Raw genomic sequence first — 21364 nt, 5'->3', positions numbered from 1 at the left:
TGAATTTGCAGTAAACAAATAGATGGGTGCACCAGATTTAGCAAGAAGCTATAATTTCTAGTCCTGTGTACTTTATGTACTGCAACGTTACATAGCTATTTAATCACAATAGTGTCAGTGATTAGCCTCGCCCTCTAGCTGTATCTATTGTGATTACCAGGGATCATCGTTAGAGAGCTGGTGTGTATGGGGCTGCGGCACTGCAGATATACCCTACTCTGTTTTGAAGCACAGTGTTTTTCCGTGTTCCTGACATGACCGTGATCTTCGCACGTGTTTTGCGAGTCCAGTCCACGGCATGTTGACAGAATTTGCAAAACACATTATTGCCGGTCATATACAAGTCATTAGGATACTGCGCTGCTCTGAATTTAGGGCTTGGAATTTCTTCCGATGTTAACGTTAACAACCGAAGCAGCTAGACGCTTGGATATTTCTCTGTTTTGTGTGTAACGCGCTGTAGCGTCCCCGGTCATGTTCGCGTTGCACCAAACGTTCCATCTCCTCCCGAACACGGAATTTCAGTCCAGATTAGGGCAAATTCTGCAATATTCCACATTTACAGTTTATTCCGTTTTTATTGCTCAATTCCGCGTTTCCGTCCGTGATTCCGTGAATGCGGATCTCATATGGCTCTACCAGTTTTTCTAGTTGCGGCGGCGCGATAGTTAGATAACCTAAGTGGGGAACAACCAGGAGATCACTGTGACGGAGAGTAATGCAGTCTAAACAGTCATACATCTTTTATTTAACTTCAGCCCTGATCATAACTATTTTAATTTTTAGATTTCTTGTAATGTCAGATAAAAAATGAAATACTCTCACTTTTCTGAAAATAGTTTTTTTTGTTGTCCATCAAAATCTGTGTTGTTGCTAATCATTGACACATGCCTAGCCTGTAATAATCCCCCCAGAAAAAATTACTTTGCATTTGATATATTGAAAATATTTCACTTTTTGTGTTTTTTTAACAACAATTTGTGATACCATCACACAAACTGGCATTTAAAGGGTAACATTTCTAAAATTCCTGCACCAGAATGCAGGAAATTAAGTCTTTGAGAGAGAGAGAGAGAGGAGAGGAGAGGAGAGGAGAGGAGAGGAGAGGAGAGGAGAGGAGAGGAGAGGAGAGAGGAGAGGAGAGGAGAGGAGAGGAGAGGAGAGGAGAGGAGAGGAGAGGAGAGGAGAGGAGAGGAGAGGAGAGGAGAGGAGAGGGAGAGAGAGAGAGAAAAGTTCTCATAACTGTCTCTCAACCTCCACAACATTTTGTAATTTGTGCACATCATAGTAGCAGTTCCTCATTCATTTGCTTAGGTCATGTCAGTCAAAATGAACTATACTTATGACTGCTGAATAGTCATTCCCTATAAAACTAATAGTCCTCATTTCATTGCTTGAGTCATTACATACAAATATGTTGAACTAGTTGTCAAAATCTGTCAAGCTAATTTTATACATTTCTTTATAATTTTTCCCCTGAATGGAGCTGGATGCCAGGGAATCGCTGCACACATTCATATATGTTGATGAGGCGGGTTTCAATCTGGCAAAAGGTAGAAGGCGTGGAAGGAATCGCATTGGACAGAGAGCAACCACTGATGTCCCAGGCCAACAAGGAGGGAATATTACAATGTGTGCAGCCATCTCAGAAAACGGCGTCCTCACCCATATGCCCCGCATTGGTCCATACAACACACAACATCTGCTGACTTTTTTTAGACACTCTTTACAGGGACATAATCCCTGAGAATGAGAGGGGTCTAAATGGCGACCATCTGACCAAGTACGTTGTTGTATGGGATAATGTGCGTTTTCACCACGCAATTCTGGTCACACAGTGGTTTGCAGCACATGAAAGGATGCTGGTGGAATATCTCCCTCCCTACTCCCCATTCCTGAATCCAATAGCCAGACAGACAGGAACGTCTGGATGTGAATGAATGATTTACAGTACTGTGTATGTTGTATGTTCCAATTCAGTTCCAATATGTACTGCAATATTGTTTACAGTTGTGCACAGCTCTACCCAAAGGCCAAAGGGTGTTTCTTATGTTTGTTGTAAATTAGTTTGTATTTTTCTTTTGCACAATGCTGTGAACAAATTAAAATTGCAAAGAGCATATGCAGTAAAAATGTGAAACATACGTGTCTTGTACTCATTTACCTCACTAAATACAGCAATGTGTAACTGTAGATTTCAAATGGCTGTGCAAATAGTGCATAGTGCATAGTGCTGTCTTGAGCATTTTCAGAAAGTGTCACCAAGATCTGACTTTTTTTGCATTGGAAAACACTTACAGAGTGAACTGTCATAACGAAAACATGGCAAAGCCATTTGACTATCTTGTTCATAAACAATGGTGTCAGGACTTTTCATTTTGATGACAGTGACACTTTCATTGACATGAATACTTGCTTTTGAGGAATGAATTATCCATTTTGAGCAAGTGACACGCTTCTGCAGGTTATCACCTAGGTTTTGCAGTTTGTACTAATTGTTTTGAGAAATGCACTAACAGTTATGAAAACTTTAATTCTGATCAGAGAAATGCACCAAAGCAATTGAGAAAAACTGAGAGAGAGAGAGAGAGAATTAAGTAAGTACATTTGCTGAAATACAGTTGCTATGTGAGAATGTTAGTTATTATATTCTCAATGCCCCTTGCATTGTATGAGTTGTGTGGAAGAGTTTGCTAGTTCTAGTGCTACCCCTTTGTACATTGTGGCTGTGTCTGACAAAAGTTAACAATAAATAATTGTATTAGGAATACATTTGCCTCCTACGTGAACTGTGCATAGCTGAATAGACTGCATTTTAACATCGGCCATATGGTGGTACTTGGAGAGCCAGCTACGTTCTCAGGTGGTACTTGGTGTAAAAAGTTTGAGAACCACTGCCCTAAACAATTACTTGAGTAATTCATGCGAGTACTCTATCTGGGAAAACATTACTCATGCCCATCCCTAGTGGAGAGTACTCGATATTTGACAGGCCCTCCACAAATAGATATACAATAACATAATGTATTAATCACTTATCTATTGCATGTGCACAGTTCTGGATTATGTCTCTTGCCCCAACGTGCCCACCGCCAGAAGAACCTGTGGGCAACACACGGCAGGACCATGAAAAACACCATGAGATGTATGGTTTAAACTGCTTTGGTGCAGGCGGTGGTAGTGACACAATGCCTCCTTTTTAGCCTAGATAATGACTTATGACCCTAGCCCTTTCTAATAAATGAGCGCCGTGCTCGCTAGAGGATAATCGGTGTGAGATTCAGGGCTTTGTTTTGGTTCAGTGTGTGTACCATTTGGTTGCTAGTTGGTTTATTATCCTTTTCTGAAGACGTCAACATTGTGTGTGTGTATGTGTATACTTCGATTGTCCCGAGAAACAATTGAAAGCGAATGGCGTCATCCTCCAATAGATGAGTCATATCCCATCCAGATTTGTTATGGTTGAAGGCCCACATGGACCTATCCTCCCAGGACTCTTTATTAGACCAAGTCCCCTGAAACCCATTTTCATTTAATTCATTATGGAAAGAGATTCACACACAAGTCTGACTGCACACTGTTCTTTAGCCAACACAGACTGATGCATCACATGCTAGCTTACATTTGTGTCCAAGATGGAGGAATGGATTGTGGTCATACGTGTTCCTTAGGACTGCCCCGAATCAAACATCAATGCCAAAATCAAGATTCGAATGCCTCTTTGGCGGCTGGGTGGCGCAGCGGACATTGCGCTCGTCACCAACGCAAGAGACACCGGGTTCGAATCCGGCTGTCGGCGTTGCCGCCGGCTTGGGCCGGCCGTCATACTAACTCAATTGGCAGAGTTAGCGGGTCGGAAGTCACTCCTACAGTGAACAGTGACTCCTACAGGTCGGTTGGGGTGCCTGCACAGCTGCAAAGTCAGGAAAATGGCGGGGGCAGTGTGAGCCTCCTACACGTTACTCCTCGCCAAATGAGAGTCCGTGCTGGCAGGTGAAAAGATGTGACAGGCTGCCTCCACATGTATCGGAGGGGACATGTGATGCAAGGCTTCTATGCTCCCTACAACCGACCAGTGGGGGGCATATGCGAGCAACGATCAGGACAGGGGAGGGAGAATTGGCACGAGAGGTAAATTGCGATGGGGAGAAAAATCCCAGAAAAAGGAGAAGAAAAAGTAGATAAAAAAAATATTCTAATGCCTCTGTTTACAAGGCAAATCCCAGGTTGTAAAAAGCCTACACCAGCATAATAAAAGGCTTATATGAATAATAACCCAACATTCGTCCGGTTCTTCACAGACCAGGACATTCAGTTGTGAGAACTTTTTAGATTATTTGCTGATAATTGCTACTGAAGCTTCAAAGCCCAAAATAATGCCAATTGGGACAGCTCTAGCATTCCAGATGAATCCCCTGGACTGGCTGTAATATGTGTATTATGGCTGAACAATGGCTTCCATATTTGTCTTGTTAACAATCCAAAGGACTAACTGTCCATTGCTTCAAGATGTTGGGCAAACTCACTGCAATGCTATTCCGAAACCAAGTTCTTTAGTACGTGGGCGAGTGAGTTATAGTAAGCGTAGACCTAACAGTGTTTACCCAGACTAGATGCCTATTTTCTGCCACTGTTTAAATGTTTCGGGTCTGTTGTTGTGAGATGTAGGGAGGCGTGCTGTGTTTTATGGGGTCCCCTGGGTCCTGGGGTCATATGGGTTCAGGAACCGACAGGAAACACCAGCTCACCACTGTAGAACGAACGGAGCGCGAGAAACTCTTATCAAACGTTTTTATTGGTTTACCTTGACAAGACTGTGTCTGTATGGCAATGTGGTGTTGAAATCGGCTTTTAAGTTGGTACACGGTCATGGATAATTGTTTGATATCTGCCTGTTAATATATTTAGGCTAATTAATGGTGTGCATGGTGTGTGTGTACTGTTTATGGGGGTTCTTAAAAGGAAATGAGAAAATATGAAAGACATCATTAGTTGATTAGTTTGTGTTACTAGTACTACTACTAAAGCCTAGTATTTTTATTTGGAATAGTGGACGATAACTTGATGGGTTTACCATGGCTTCTAACCATCTGAACCACAGCCACTCCACAGTTGATGTTGTTGCTATGCAGACTGCCAGTTCTCCTCCATATATGGTTGATGGCAGCAGAAGTGGTGTACTTGTAAGTGGGGCATGTAAAGGGAGAACAGTCTCTTCTCCTCTCCGTAGCAGAGACCACTGTGGTCACAGTTCAGTCATACTACAGACCCAGTCACAGTTCAGTCATACTACAGACCACTGTGCTCTCAGTCAGTTCAGTCATACTACAGACCACTGTGGAGTGTGGTCTAGGTCACAGTTCAGTCATACTACAGATCACTGTGCTCTCAGTCACAGTTCAGTCATACTATAGCTTACTCTGCAGTTTGTCCCACATGCTAGATCAGTGGTTCTCAAACTTTTTACCACTTTTTACCACCTGAGAACGTAGCTGGCTCTCCAAGTACCACCATATGACCGACGTTAAAATACAGTCTATTCAGCTATGCACAGTTCACACAGGAGGCAAATGTATTCCTAATACCATTATTTCAGTCAAACTTATTTAAATTATTATTCATTTGTTTTTATTTTTGAGTTATTTATTTTCATAAATATATTATTCTATTGTGCTTAACTTAGCTCATATGTCATTGATTTTATTTTACTCCACCACTTTATTGTATTGTCTGTCCGCTAATGTCGCACCAGTAACGTCCAAAGCAAATTCCTTGTATGTGAAAAGTATACATGGCAATAAAGACCTTTCTGATTTAGATGTCTATTCAAATGTTTTGTGTTTTAAAAGTTATTATATGAACCATAATTATGTTAATTTAAAGGCAGTTTGTGTTACATTTTTACACTAAAACCGGCCCCACATATTAGCCCCCTGATTTACATAGTATCTAGGACATATCAGTCCTTGAAAAAAAATAAAATAAAAAATAAACATATTGGTCAAGTTTGTTTATTATTTGTCACAACAAAATACAGAATACCTTATGATGAAATGCTTGTTCTGTCAAACCCTAGGGATGATGCAATGATTCATGACCAGTATTGTCTCTCAAATAATGGCTATTAACTTGTCTTATTTGGCTTAAATCCAAAGTTTGCCAAGATGAGTGAAGTCATATGCAGCTTTGCAACAAGGTCCATGTTGCTCACTGTACTACACTGCAATGATAACAGGATGGAACAGAGGAAACTAGCATCATAAACTTCAGCGTGCAGACACTGTAACAGCATAGATCTCTCCGTGACCTCTCCTGCACAGAGACTTAGGTCGCTTTCACATATAGTTTTGGTGGACTCGGTGCGGTTCTGGTGGTGAAGTTGCAACATTGTTGCATTCTTCATTTGGTTCGTCTGCGTTCACATAGCAATTTGTCAGGCGCACCGAACTTTCTGAACAATGTCACGCGGTCGAAAAGGGCGCTCGTCTATTGCAGGGGTTCCCAAACTTTTCAGGCCAGGGCCCAGAAAATAGGGCGTCAGAGAGCCGCGGCCCAATGCACATCGTCAGGCTTTTTTTTTTTTTTTTTTTTTCAGGCGACGATTTTTTAAGCCAAATATCACTTCAATCCTATTAAGTTAGTTCAAGTTAGTTATTCATTTATATGTGCTATTTATGAGAGGGCTAACTTGTTGCAAAATAATAATGATAATAATAATAGCCTCATTAAAATACTATTGTTGCTTCGGTTGTTTTCAGCGTTTTATGTGCATAATCTGTTATTTAGTTTGAAATGTTCGTTGAAATAAGTAGATTTTTCGTTTTTGTTTATTTATTAAGTTAATATAAAACCATATAGTCACATTTTAGAATACAACTAGAAACACTGTCCTGGCCTGCTTCTAAGTTCAGTGGCCTGACAAAAAAAATAAAAAAAATAATTTTTTTTTTTTTTTTTTTTTTTTTTAAATCATCTCGCGGCCCACCCGTGGCTGCTCGCGGCCCACCTTTGGGTCGCGACCCCGACTTTGGGAACCACTGGTCTATTGGACAATAGAGAGTGGAAATGTGTGTGGCTGCGAGCCCGTGTGTGTGTGTGGACTGCGAGCCCTCCAGATCAGCGGAGGCGGAGTTTTTTTTATTTTGACGTGACATTGATCCATTGTTCTATTGAAGCCCATTACCACCATCCTCTCGCTAAACAACTTGTACACCGCGTTGTTTTTATGAGTGCCCACAAGTAGCTGTTTTATTTGGTCTTCTGCCCATATGTGTACAGTGTGCTTGTTTTGCAGTGAATGCCGAGCGCCTCGGTAATAATATAATAAGCTGCGTTTTTTCTTCCTTAGTTCTACCCAAGATGCACAGTTAGATAGATAGATAGATAGATAGATAGATAGATAGATGCAGTGTGCTTGTTTTGCAGTGAATGCCGCGCGCAGTGGTAATAATAAGCACTTCCTATATTTGGTCCGCGTTTGGTCCGATGAAGCGAACCGAGACCTATGTTTTTGGTCGGACCAGAGTGTGTTTGGTCCGCGGACCGAGTTCGACGCGCATTCACACAAACCCGAAAAAACGGACTATCGAATTCTGGTCCGATAGTCCGGACCAAACAGCCCCTGTGTGAAAGCGACCTTAGGCTATTTAACAGACAGCTTGACTTACAGTAAATCTTAAGTAATGACCTAGGTGACAGCCAGAATGTACATTTCTACCGGGTTGCAATTTGCTTCTATTTTGAAAGTTAATATTGAAGAAGAAAAGACCATCCGGGAGACGATAGGCGGCGGTATTTGCCCTTTTCGAGCTCAGACCCATTTCCAATGATAACGTCAGGCTGGATGGATGAAACATTTATGGATATTGCTAATAAAAGAAATGACGATTAAAACCCGAAATTTTCTCTGGTTTTCTCGGGTCTTGGCACTCAACGCATGGCGAGTTAACCCGACTAATCTCGTGATTGGCACTGAATGGGTTAACACATAGCAGCCATTGTCGTCTCCAACATGGAGGACAAATGGGCATTCTAAACATTCTGTGAAAGGTGTGTATTAGGCTAGGTTCCATATCTCTAAATCAGCCAGGCTGTATCCTCTATGCTCGCTATACTCTTTTATAGAACTAGCTGGATGAAAAACTACTATCAGCAGTTTGACCTATTCTCCTTTTTTTATTATCAAAATGTTATTAGAATTTTACATCCCCCATCAAGTTCACATATACCTTTTCAGAACCTATCCTGTTGCTAGGGGAACAGCTTTGGTCCCGGTTTTATTTATTGCCAGCAACTCAACACACATTGCAACAGGAAATACAAATGGGCCTATTTAGAATGTTTATGTTGTCAGGTTAGAAAAGGTCTATAGAAAATTGTTCTACCGTTCTGTATTAATCTAAGGAAAGGGTCACAAAGATATATATATATATATTAGGGATGTCCGATATTATCGGCTGACCGATATTATCGGCCGATATCGGCAGTAAAATGTGATATCGGAAAATATCGGTATCTGTTTAAAAAAAATAAAAAACAATAACAATATTTGTTATATATATATCCAGTGAAATTATTAGTTACCTGAAATTATTCAGTTTTTTGGACGGGGAAACCCTGCATATATCGGTATCGGTTGATATCGGTTGATATCGGTATCGGAAATTAAGAGTTGGACAATATCGGAATATCGGTATCGGTAAAAAAGCCAATATCGAGCATCCCTAATATATATACATACATACACACATGCACTCACACACCTGACCACACACATACAAACACGCACACAAAGGCAAAGAAAACGTTCCCATATACTGATTTCACTTGTCTCACTCTTCCTCTCCTCTTCATCAGATGGTCAGGTGATCCCTCTGGTGGAGCTATCGGCCAAGCAGGTGGCGTTCCACATCCCGTTTGAGGTGGTGGAGAAGGTCTACCCTCCGGTACCTGAGCAGCTCCAGCTCCGCATCGCCTACTGGAGCTTCCCTGAGAACGAAGAGGACATCAGGTGAGTGAGGCCAGGGGGGGGCCTGAACACACACACACACACACACACACACACACACACACACACACACACACACACACACACACACACACACACACACCCCTTTCTCTACCACACTACCAAATGGTTAACCCTTTCACTTAGTGGTGGCGGGAAATATTGATATGTAGTAGTATCGCGCTACTTTGCGTGGCGATACTGTATTAATACAAGGACGCCAAGTATTGATATTTTATCATTTATTTATTTCAAAAAATATCTTGTATTTTATTTTTTTTTGTATAAGGAAGTTGCATTGTTCATTTCAATACCTGTAATAGTACAGTAGTCCACACACGCACTGTGTGCATTCAGTTAAGTTGGAATATGACTGTAATACAAACAGTTCAGTTTGTCAGGTACATGCAACACAGATTACAGTGTTGACATCTGTCTGCTTGAGAAAATCCCATTTGCTGCAATAAAAATTATTGAAGTGAGATGAACAGACTGAAAACGTTATTTTATTAGATAAAACATGTTGACAAAGTTTTACTTTGCAGTTGAAAAAAGGTAATACATCGCAATATATCGCAATATTAATATCGCAATACTCAGCATATCGCAATATATATATATTTTTCTTTTGATCCACTTTTTCTCCCATTTTCTATTTTTCTCCCATCCCAATTTTCATATCGTCCAATTCAACCCTCCCCTGTCTTCGAACGTTGTTTCTTGCCTCCCACAAGCCGGCTGCAATGTGGACTAAGTCATACATAGCACAAGTCCCCTCCGATACTCGAGGTAACAGCCGTCACATCTTTTCACCTGCGCGGCTCGATCTTTCAGCGTCGGGGGTCTGGGCTTTGGAGGGGCCCCGCCCCCGTCGCTTCTTGATTCTACTGCGCAGGCGCACCAACCGACCTGTAGGAGTCGCTGTCCACAACGCCCGATCCCCACCCTTCAGTTTCCCTCCCCGTAATACGGCCAATGTCTATTACTGTGGACGACCAGCTAAACTGAAAGCAATGTGGAGAGCGGGGCTCGAACAGGAGGCATCCTGTTCGAGCCTAGTCTCCAGCATTCGTTGCGAGCGCCTTGCCCACTGTGCCACGTAGCCGCCCCATATCGCAATATATTTTTATTCGCAATACTATCGTATCGTGACTTAAGTATCGTGATAATATTGTATCGTGAGGCCTCTGGTGATTCCCACCCCTACTTTCACTGCGACAATACAGAATGTTAACCCTTTCACTGCCACACGACAAAGGGTTGACCCTTTCACTACCACACTACAGAAGGTTAACCCTTTACTATCACACTACAGATGGTTACCTTCTGTAGTGTGATAGTAAAGGGTTAACCTTATGTAGTGAAAGGGTTAAAGGCACTGTTAAGACGATTTAGACTTGAATATATATCATTGTGAATTCAATGTCCAAACCTTAGCAGGATTACTGCCGAGACCTAAGAGAATGAAAGGTGATATGAGACCGCAACGAGTCCATTTATATCCTCCTATTTTATATTGATATTGTGTGCGACGGGGTCGAATCCACAGTTATGTTGAAGGCATTACGGCTCATAAGTTGCTTTATCAACTATTTGTTTACTGTAATTATACCAAGGTATCACAACTAATCTGACAACGATATATTTAGTTGAAAATTCTCCTTGTAGTGACTTTAAAGTGTCAATCCGAAAAATCCAAATCTTTGTTTATTTTGGCGACATCTATTGGTTATAAGAGGTCATTGCTGTTGTGTTTTTTGCACTGTATTGTCTTACTTTCCATCTTGAAAATTCATGCTAACTAACTACTAAGTTAGTGTTCTATTTATATCAAACAAACTGCTGCTGGTGACATAAAAAGGTATCACTTCCTGTGCACACTGGATGATTTCTCACGGGAATGTCCTGGCAGACACCAGTGTTTTAGAACAGCAACTATAAAAGCATTAATGAACTGGGTATAGCTAGAGTCACCATTGTGTCATATCAGTTGGCAATAAGAGAGTGGGAAAATAGTAATTTATGTTCAATAGTATTACTTTAATACACTATGCACTCACTCACAATGTATGTAGATGCATGGACACATTCAGTCACGAACATAACCACACACACACACACACACACACACACACACACACACACACACACACACACACCCCACAGATGGCCTCTCTATGATTATCTGTCTAGTAGAATAGCTGCTACAGCACTTAATGTCCCCCCCCCCTCTCCCTCCTACTCCAACAGACAAACGGCTCACCCAGCGAAAACTCTGAATAGAAGTATAGTGTTTCAAGATTTTCATCCCACCCTCTCTTTCTCTCCCTTTCTTGCTCTCCCTTTCTTCCTCTCTCCCTGCATTCTCTCTCTCTCTCTCTCTCTCTCTCTCTCTCTCTCTCTCTCTCTCTCTCTCTCTCTCTCTCTGTATTTTCATCTCTGTTGGGCTCCACCCCCCTTTTCTCTTTTTGACCCCACTTCTCTTTCTCTTTCTCCCCCTTCAACTGTCTTCCTCCCTCAACTCTTTCTGTCACGCATGTCTTTCTCTTCCTCCCTTACCTCTGACCTCTTTCTTTTTCTCACCCCCTTTCTGTCTCTGTCTCGCTCTCTGTCTCTCTCTCTGTCCTCCTTGCAGGCTGTATTCATGTCTCGCTAACGGCAGCCCAGATGAGTTCCAGAGAGGTGAACAGCTGTACAGGATCAGGGCCGTGAAAGACCCCTTACAGATAGGTGGGTTTACATCACACAACACACTATGTGAAGTAATACTATAGACTAACGGAACGTAGACCAATCGCAGTCACTCTTATTGTCTGGGACCAAATACGGCCACGCCCCATTCCCAGTAAAAAGTGGGAATCTCTAGACTGTGTTTTGGGCGACGGTGTTTATGGAAGTGCGAGCGTAGCCTCTCAAGGTGAAAATACACAACACTTTCTGTTGTCAGTAGATGGCAGCATTGGTTTAAAATTAAAAGGTGTAAATGTTGAAAACTACAACAATACTCCCAAGACCTTTAGCACAGGTCACTGGGACGTGTCTATTCTTTAACACAATCTGAACAGCGGTAAACTATTAATGCGACCTCAGTACAGTGACCGCGAATGGTAAACTAATTATCTTAACAAAAGTGCATCATTAGCATAATGTTTGTTGTCTAAAGGGAAACAAAATGGTACAATTTAAGATTTTAAATGTTATCCGCATATATAGGACAAATAAAACATCGTTAATTTGTAAGAAACCTCAATGAAAACGCTGCAGGGTAAGTAATATTCACTATTGTTATGAAAATGTGATAGAATCCTATAAAAAAGTGGGACGCATTTGGTCACTGTGACGTTACCTATACACCAATGGATTGTACAGGGTCTGGGCCATGAAATACTCCTTACAGATAGGTGGGTTTACATCACATAACACACTATATAAAGAAATACTATAGACTACTAATACACTACATAAAGTAATACTATAGATTACTAATATATTACATATATAAAGTAATACTGTAGACTATTAATTCTCAAACTTTTTCATGTCAAGAACCCCCAAATTGACACCTAATAGAACAGGGACCCCCATTTGATCTGTCTCAGAGAGCCCTATCTGAGAAGATCATTGTTTCTAGATGTGATTTAGTCCAGAATGCCATAATCTATAATGTATGTAGTCAGGGAGATAACAGTGGAGAGAGTGAAACCTATGATCAGAATAGTCATTATTGTATTCTCTCATTGGGATAAACTTGAAACTAAACTATTACTAATTTTGCTGCAACCCTCTAACAATACACTAAGACAGTGGTTCTCAAACTATGGGGCGCGACCCAAATTGGGGTCAAAAAAATTGGGGGCAAAAAAGAAAAAAAAGATCAAGCGAAAATCCGCGATCCCAACTCTGATCGAGTTTTCCACCTGGCCGCTGTGTGTATTTGCCATGTCTCGCCCCTGCATCAACGGAGGCACAGTATTTCAATACACATCTCATACATCCTGCGCAGGTATAATCACTGAGGCCACGTCTGGTCTTTTGTGAGTCAGAGGAGAGCAAAGTGCCGCGACGCGCATGCACAAGCGTGCATGACTGCCCTGCGCAGGTATATCGTCTGGTCTTTTGTGAGTCAATGTGTACTCGGATATTTGTGATTGACACTGTCTCGTAACTAATTAAAATTCGTATTTTACTGAACCTTATGTAATGTTAAACTTAAAGAGAAGACGGAGGTCTCTGTGTGCCCAGTTGATGTCTGGCACCCTGCCATTGGCGGTGGAAGTGGGTAGATTCCAAGGTAAACCTGAGGAGGAGCGGTTGTGTGTTCTATGTGATCTGGGAGTGAGTGGTGGAAGATGAATATCATTTTGTTTTTTATTGCCCTTTGTACACCGATTTGAGGAGGGTTTTATTTGAGAAAATTCAAATTGTAAATCCGGATTTGTTTTGGCAGTCTGAGAGTTGTATGTTGAGTTTTAATTTTTTTATTGTCTTTTTTCCCCCTCCTTATTTTTTCCGATTTTTTTCTCCCATCCTACTGTTAGTCGTTATGCCAATTCCCAACCCCCTTCCTGGTTGTTGCGCACTTTCCTCTACTGTTGGTCCGAGAGGCCTGAGACTGTCGCATGCTTTCCTCCGACGCATGTGCAGCCAGCCGGCAGCCAGCCTGGCCGCGCAGATTCTCACCGGGAGAGTGTAACGTGTGGAAGGTTGCACTACCTCTCTCCAGATCCTACCCTTGCTGAGCAGGCGCCCCGACCGAACTGTATGCGTCGCTGTCCACAACGCCCAGGACCCACCCACGGCTCCCCTCCCCCTAACTCAGCCAAACGAGTTAGTATAGCGATCAGCCCGAGCCAAGGCAATGCTGACTCTCCGGGAGTCGAGACCGCAGCCTCTTGCATTGGTGACAAGCACAATCTCCGCTACGCCACCTGACCGCCGACGTTGTATGTTGAGTTTTCTTTTTGTGGAGGACATCTTCAGTTTTGCAGGATTTTTGGAGAAAGCATGGCACTTGAGACAAAACACACTATATCCTATATAATTGTATATGAATTCCTCTTTTTTCTTTGTTTACATACATTGCTTACAGCTTGTTATATTACGTTTTATTGTATTTTCTTTTTTTGTGGCCATCTTGGTCTATATGTCATAATTTGTCAAGTATAATATTATATACTTATTGTTATGTGTCTTGTAAGCCCATATGGGCTGGGCATACACCTGTATGTAAGACACAAAAATAAAAAACATCAATCAATTTAAAAAGAAATCCACGGGGGGACTTTCCAGGCCAAGCATATAAAGCTGATTTTATTAATTTAACCCTGGACACTCTCAATGGATATGTTTGTCAGAAGCGGCGCGTCACGTGCATATGTTCCAAATGCTGGCAAGAGAAAGGCAGAATATTGTAGTAGCGATACCAGTCCAGGCTCCAGCACTACTATGAAACGGAGTAAAAGAAGTTATGATCCTAAATACTTGCATATGGATTTACTTGGACTGGCCAAGAAGATGACCCGAGACCACAGTGCGTTTTGCGTTACGAGATCCTTGCTAACGAGAGCTTTAAACCAAGTAAATTACAGTGGCACTTGGAAACTAAGCATCCTGAATTTTAAACTGAACCGTTAGCTTTCTTTCAGAAAAAAACCTACGGTTTTAGAGCAGAGACAACTGTGCAGAAAATGGCAACCGTCAACGAAAAAGGACTACATATGCTTCGTTTATTGTTTCCAATTGGATTGCAAAGACTGGGAAACCCCACACACTTGCAGAGAGCTTTTGGTTGCCCTGTACCCTGTTTTTGGAGGAACATAATGTAGCACAAAATGATATGAAGCCCATCATCTGTAGCCACATAGAAGGGCTCATTGATCAATTTCGGAATTATTTCCCCGAAAGAAGGAGCACGGACAATTTGAACAACTGTATCCAAGATCCGTTCATTGCGCATGACGCAACGGGCCTCCCACTTTCTGAGCAGGAGGCGTTGATCTATCTTTCTTCTTGTTACGAGCTACTGAAAGTCAAGTTCACTGGACAGGCCCTCGCAAAGTTCAGTCTGGAACGACTACCCAGTGCTGTGTAATGCTGCACTGAGAAAGCTTGTCCCGTTTGCATCAACATACCTCTGTGAAGCGGGATTCTCGGCTCTGACATTAATACAAAATAAATACAGATCTCGCCTCAAAGTAGAAGCGGATCTGCGCCTCTTTCTCAGCACAACGCAGCCACGTATCATGGAACTATGTTCAAATGTACAAGCACACCCTTCCCATTAAGTCTAGTTTTTTATTTATTCTTGAAAAGCGCATGTGAATGCATTAAAAAAAAAGTTCTGCCAACATATTTTGGCTAAATATGCCTCGATCGTTTTATAAATGTGTATACACCGTTTGATAATATTCATTCATTACATTAATAACATTGTGCTGTAATTTCATTAGCTAATAAATATGCATGATCAAGTTCCAACAACGTGCGCTTTTATTTTGATATTCATTATTTCCATGTTGAAATTACGCAATACACGTGTGGGGTCGCCAAACATTTTCCAAAATAAAATGGCGTCGCAGTATGAAAGTTTGAGAACCCCTGCACGAAGACATTGTACAGGATCTGTCAGATAGGTGGGTTTACATCACATAACACACTATATAAAGTACAACTATAGTCTACTACTACACTATAATATATAAAGTAATATTATACACTACTAATACACAAATACACTGTACAGTACCAGGGCTGTCAAAGACCCCTTACGGATAGGTGGGTTTACATCACATAATACACTATAAAGTAATACTATAGACTACTAATATACTACATACAGTATATAAATTAATGTACAGTATCCGGGCCATCAAAGACCTGTGACAGATATGCGTGTTTACATAGTTTGTCTTGCTGGTATCTGTGCCCAAGGCAGATTGATTTCAATGGTGGTCTAGCAGTGAAAAAGAGGTCTTGAGTGGACAAGCTGCCTGAAATATATATACACATGGTCCATGGATGACACGGTCAGGGCTCGAAATAATTTGTTTTACTTTGTAGCACCCACCAAAATGTAAGGAGCACCAACAATTAGGGATGGGACTTTCTAGCAAAAGTGCTATTCGAAAATCGCTGGTTCTTAACACATTGGGTGCCACGCCCCTTTGCCCAGATAACCCCTTGAGTGCCAGCGCTTTAGTCAATGGGAGGTCGGGGATATTTGCGAACGCTTAAACTATATCTTAAATTATGGCTATGGGTCTAAAACACCCCTCGCTTATCAATGACTTGCTTGCAGTCAACATGTACGAAACGGATTGTTTTTTCTTGGTACATTTCCGTTTTATACCGTTTTGAATACGAGTATAGTTTCGGAGAGTTCTAGTAATTTCAGAGAAATTCCACGATAATAGCCCTTTAGTGGAATACACAAAACACGTTGTAATTTTTCGGCTAATTTATGAATTGTTTTCAAATAAACGCTAGATTATCGATAGTATATGTGTACTTATGCACGCTAGAGAAGCGGGCTGAAAAATCTATTATCCATGACCTGGTCAGCGCTAACATCATACACGCACACACAGACCTGTTGTGATCGCTATGAAAAAAAACATCTGATTAACCCAATACTGGTAAAATAGAGTCCTTACCTCACATCAGATGTTCTGCAAAAAGATTAATCCAATTCCTGATTGCCATTCCAAATATTGATTGCGTTTATTGATCCAATGTTATAGTCCGAAACACATAATCGACGCTACTCTGAGGGTCCTCAGTCAATCTGGTAACACGACACTGCTTGCCAGAGATGGGAAAACCCTGGACCAGACTTTTTTTCTGATGCACATGGCCATTCAATCCAATCCAATGATGTGCATTACCATCCGGGAGACGATAGGCGCCGGTATTTGCCCTTTTCGAGCTCGGAGGCATTCCCAATGATAACGTCAGGCTGGATGGATGAACAATTTATGGATATCGCTAATAAAAGAAATAACGGTTAAATAACGAGAACTCGTCATTGGCACTCAACACATGGCGAGTTAGGACGAGAAATCTCGTTGTTGGCACTCAAAGTGTTCAGATCGAATATTTGACCCCCCCCCCCAACAAAAAAATTAAATAATATATATATATATATATATATATATATATATATATATATATATATATATTTATAATTTTTATTTATTTATTATTGACTCATTCCGGGCCAATACAATTTCGGTGCTCCTAAATTAAAGATTTTTCATATGGTTGCGTATTTTGGTTCTTCATCGAATCTCTGTTCCGATTCTAATATTTTTGTTGGGGGAGAAAATTAAATATCCAGAACCAAAACTATTCTACCTTTCATTCATGGCAGATTTTGGCTATAGTCAGTGTATTGTAACCCATGACATGAAGATATGTTTTTGTTTTAACCAGAAAATTGTGCCTTTACTTTCTGCCATCTGTTTCTGGTGCACTATAACAGGAATATATCAAAGGAGACTTATTAAAATCATAACATATTTAATATTGCTGTGGATGATAATGCATTTTCTAGTATCTATTCTTTTCTTGTCTCCTTCCTTAGGTAATAGTTAACTGTTGCCAAGGAATGTAAGCTGTTTACCTTAAATCACTGCTCAGTGACATTCATTCACTCTGTGCTCATCTTCCCCTTCATAGCTAAAGGTTTTCTTTAATAGGAGGCATTTGGGGATGAACTGGGCGTTGTAGAGTGCTCTGTGAACTTGATTCTAAGATTATTGTTCATTTGGGTACCTCTAATATAAAAGATGAATGTCAGCTGTCAGTATATTGTTACTCTATGGTCTCACATAGCCAGACCTCTATGTTAAAGTTAATTAGCATAATGTATACAAAGAGTAGCTTATAGAAAATGTACACGCACACAAATGAGAGCGGGTGAATGGTTTATAGCAGACTCATTATTTTAGAATATTTCAGCTAATGATGTAAAATATTTATTATCAATATCCACTTAACGTTTATAGCGTAGCATTTGGCTACTTAAAATCATTGAACGTACAGAGAGAGAGGTAGAGAGAGAGCGAAAGACAGAGGGAAAGAGCGATGGAGAGGGGGAAAGAGAGCTGGAAAGGTTCTTGGATGCGAGAATGCAAAGCATATTAGACACATTGGGCCCATTGCTTGTGTGGCTGTTGGTGGGAGTGGCACTGACTAACACACACATTGGGATTTTTCACTGCACAGAGGAGTTGTCACAGGGCAATGTCGAATGCAGGGCTCAATAGCTAGTTATCATAGCTTCTAAAATGATGGTCCACGCTGGTCTGTGTGCATTATGAAATGACAATTGCGCTTCCTTGGAATCTTTCTACCTAGGTGGATCTTAATCTACCTGGGCAAGGCGCCCAAGTATGGGAAACACTGGACCTACAGTATATACGGGGGGGGGGATCATTGAAGTCAGTTTATAGGATATAATCTTTACTCGCACATGTGCTCCTAAATAATTGTCCTGGTTTTCACACATCTATTTTTAGTCACAAATGTGAGTGAAAGGCTTGCACTGTCGAGCCCTGTGCTAGGTACAAGGGCTGCCATTGCCCTTGGCCAATATACTGGCGTTACAACTAGAGTTGGTCCCTGAGTGCCTTTTGGCTACCCACTTTTTCCAAATTGGTTAGGTCGGGTCAAATGAAGAGGAATCATTTCCCCATGAGGACAATAAAGTACAACTTAATATAGACTACCGGTACACTAGACAACCTTGCCTAACGACCTTGACCTCTCTTACAGTGATGTTTCGCAATGAGAGGTTGGCGGTTTATCATGTTTCCCATTCATATTCTCTCCTAGCTGGACTGGTGTGATTAATTGGTTGGTAAAATACTTGGAATTCAAAACATTCGTTGTGACACAGTGTGGGGGAGTAGAGCCATATGAAATCCGCGTTCACGGAATCGCGGACGGAATCGCGGAATTAACCAATAAAAATGGAATCAACTGCAAAACGTGGAATATTGCAGAATTTGGCCTAATCTGGACTGAAATTTCGTTTTTGGGTGGAACGTTTGGTGCACACGCGACCGGGGAGGCGGGGACTCTACAGCGTGTTACACACAACACAGCCGCGGTGCTCAAGCGTCTGGCTGCTTCAGTGTTAACATCGTCAAGAAGCTAAACAATTCCACAATAAGCCCTCAATTCAGAGCAGAACAGTATCTGTTGTGAAGGATCAGATTAAACCGAATATATATATTTATTTATATATATATATTTAATTGTATTTGTATATCGTTTGATATCCCCTGTATATTCCTTGTACAATATGCACTGAATATCCCTTTAGTCTACTAAACAGCCCATAATAGTTTCATTCTACCATTGGACGAGAACCTGGCGCCAGGTTGCCATACCCCCTAGGTCCAAGTTCAATCGTGCCGCCTAACATGTCATGGCAAGCCCCGGTTCCGCGCAGGAATATGTCGGGCGAAATACGAATGGTACTATTTGTTCATAGCGCATATATATATGGCGCAAGTAAAGTAGAACTTTCTTTTAGTCCAGTTCTTTACCCTCCAACAGAGTGACAGACGCAAAGCCTCCCCACGACGCACGTGTGGTGTAGTAAGGCCTACTTGGCCCAGAATAGGCATTGAGATATCGTGTAGATTAATAGTTGAATAGTCATAGTTTGGCACTATACCGTCGAGTTGGACGTATTCTATTAAGCTAATAATAGTCTATTTATGTATGGTGCATCGTTCGGTTAGAGTTCTAAAGTTATCAGTACCCCCATCGTTCCTGACGTTATCTGGACGCTTAACCAGGCTGAGCAGACCCCTAGTGGTGCTTGCATCCGAGGAGCTCCGGGCCAAGAGCGACTGGACCTGTATATTGGATTACTCTACCCGGACGACGGCGAGCCTTCCACGGCTTGGATTATGCTTTGGGTGCTTTGATTATTCCATGGATAAAGGCCAACACTGCGGAGTGTTGGAACTACCCCCCGGAGAGGACTCCAGGTGAGACGGCGCTCTACACCAGTGAGGTCGCCTCACGTCTCTCCGTTGTGGACCGGCAGCTACCGTCCACAGAGGGTCCAGCTGTATTCGTCTGCGGACCGAGGTTCTGTGGGCACCGTGTCCAAGACTTTGGATTCTCCCAAGACACCGTCGGCCAGATGGGATACCGCCAGCGGCTTCTCTAACCCCCCCCCTCCTACTGTCTTACAACCAGCGGGACACCCCCCCCCCCCTTAGTGTATCCAGCTATAATCATTTAAGTACCATCGCTATCGTTTCCTAAATATTCCAGGTTGTATACTTACTCCCTGCGTAACCAGAGATTGGACATTCAATGTTGATTTACCTACGAATACTCATTTGCCATAAAAGTGCATATTTCATATTTCAAATCATAAATGTAATTAAGTGACCGTTGTATATACCTTTTGCTATATTAAACCTTCGATTTGGTACATTTGTGTGGATTCGTTTCATCAGGTGGGAAAGTGTTCATCATACTTATATCATGTACTGGATGGCCAGAAGTTAAAGTACAAGAGGTAGTGGTATTAAATATCATATCTAACAATACAGTCAGGGAATTGTACCCCTCAGTTACAGTATCCTAATGACTTTTATGCCTCCGGTGATAAGGTGTTTTGCTAATTCTGTCAACGTTCCGTGGACTGGACCCGCAAAAACACTTGCGACACTATTGTGATTAAATAGCTATAACGTTAGGACGTTTAGCTTCTAGCTAAATCTAGTGCACCCATCCATTTGTTTAATGCAAACGATTGTCATTATACACTGCCCTTTATAAACTAAATACACTTAAATAGCTATGTAACGTTATAGGACTATCTATGGAAATGATAGCTTCTAGAAGTTCTAGCTAAATCTGGTGCACCCATCCATTTGTTTAATGCAAACGATTGTCATTATACACTGCCCTTTATAATCTAAATAAACTTAAATAGCTATGAAACGTTACAGTACATAGGACTATAGATGGAAATGATAGCTTCTTGCTAAATCTAGTGCACCCATCCATTTGTTTAATGCAAACGATTGCCATTATACACTGTCCTTTATAAACTAAATAAACTAAACTAAAGGTGCCTAAATTATGCATTACTATATTTCATCACAATATAATAGATATAGCTAGGTTACTGACATTGTCATTGTGATAATGTCAGTAGTAGCTAGCTGTATCTATTGTTTACACTTGAAATATGTATTTTTATTTTGTCACAATATTTGAAAAATATTGTGTAAAATTGAACTGTATTTCTGAGTTGCAGCACTTAAACACATTAAATGGACTGTTATATCTTATTCAATTGTGGACATTTATTCATTCCCACTT

General features: G+C 41.3%; 1 protein-coding gene across 1 annotated transcript in view; it reads left to right on the top strand.

Moving 5' to 3' along the window:
* Positions 1-21364, top strand: part of zswim8 (zinc finger, SWIM-type containing 8) — a 204645-nt gene that overhangs the window by 40234 nt on the left and 143047 nt on the right. Inside the window, exons 2-3 of the mRNA XM_084322223.1 lie at positions 8857-9010; positions 11643-11737. Of these exons, the coding sequence (XP_084178349.1) occupies positions 8857-9010; positions 11643-11737 (249 nt within the window). The remainder of the gene's footprint in view (positions 1-8856; positions 9011-11642; positions 11738-21364) is intronic.

Source organism: Notolepis coatsorum, assembly GCF_963971535.1.
Source record: "Notolepis coatsorum genome assembly, chromosome: 9".
NCBI lineage: Eukaryota > Metazoa > Chordata > Actinopteri > Aulopiformes > Paralepididae > Notolepis > Notolepis coatsorum.
The sequence above is the reverse complement of the archived record's forward strand: the minus strand, read 5'-3'. Positions and strand labels throughout refer to the sequence as shown.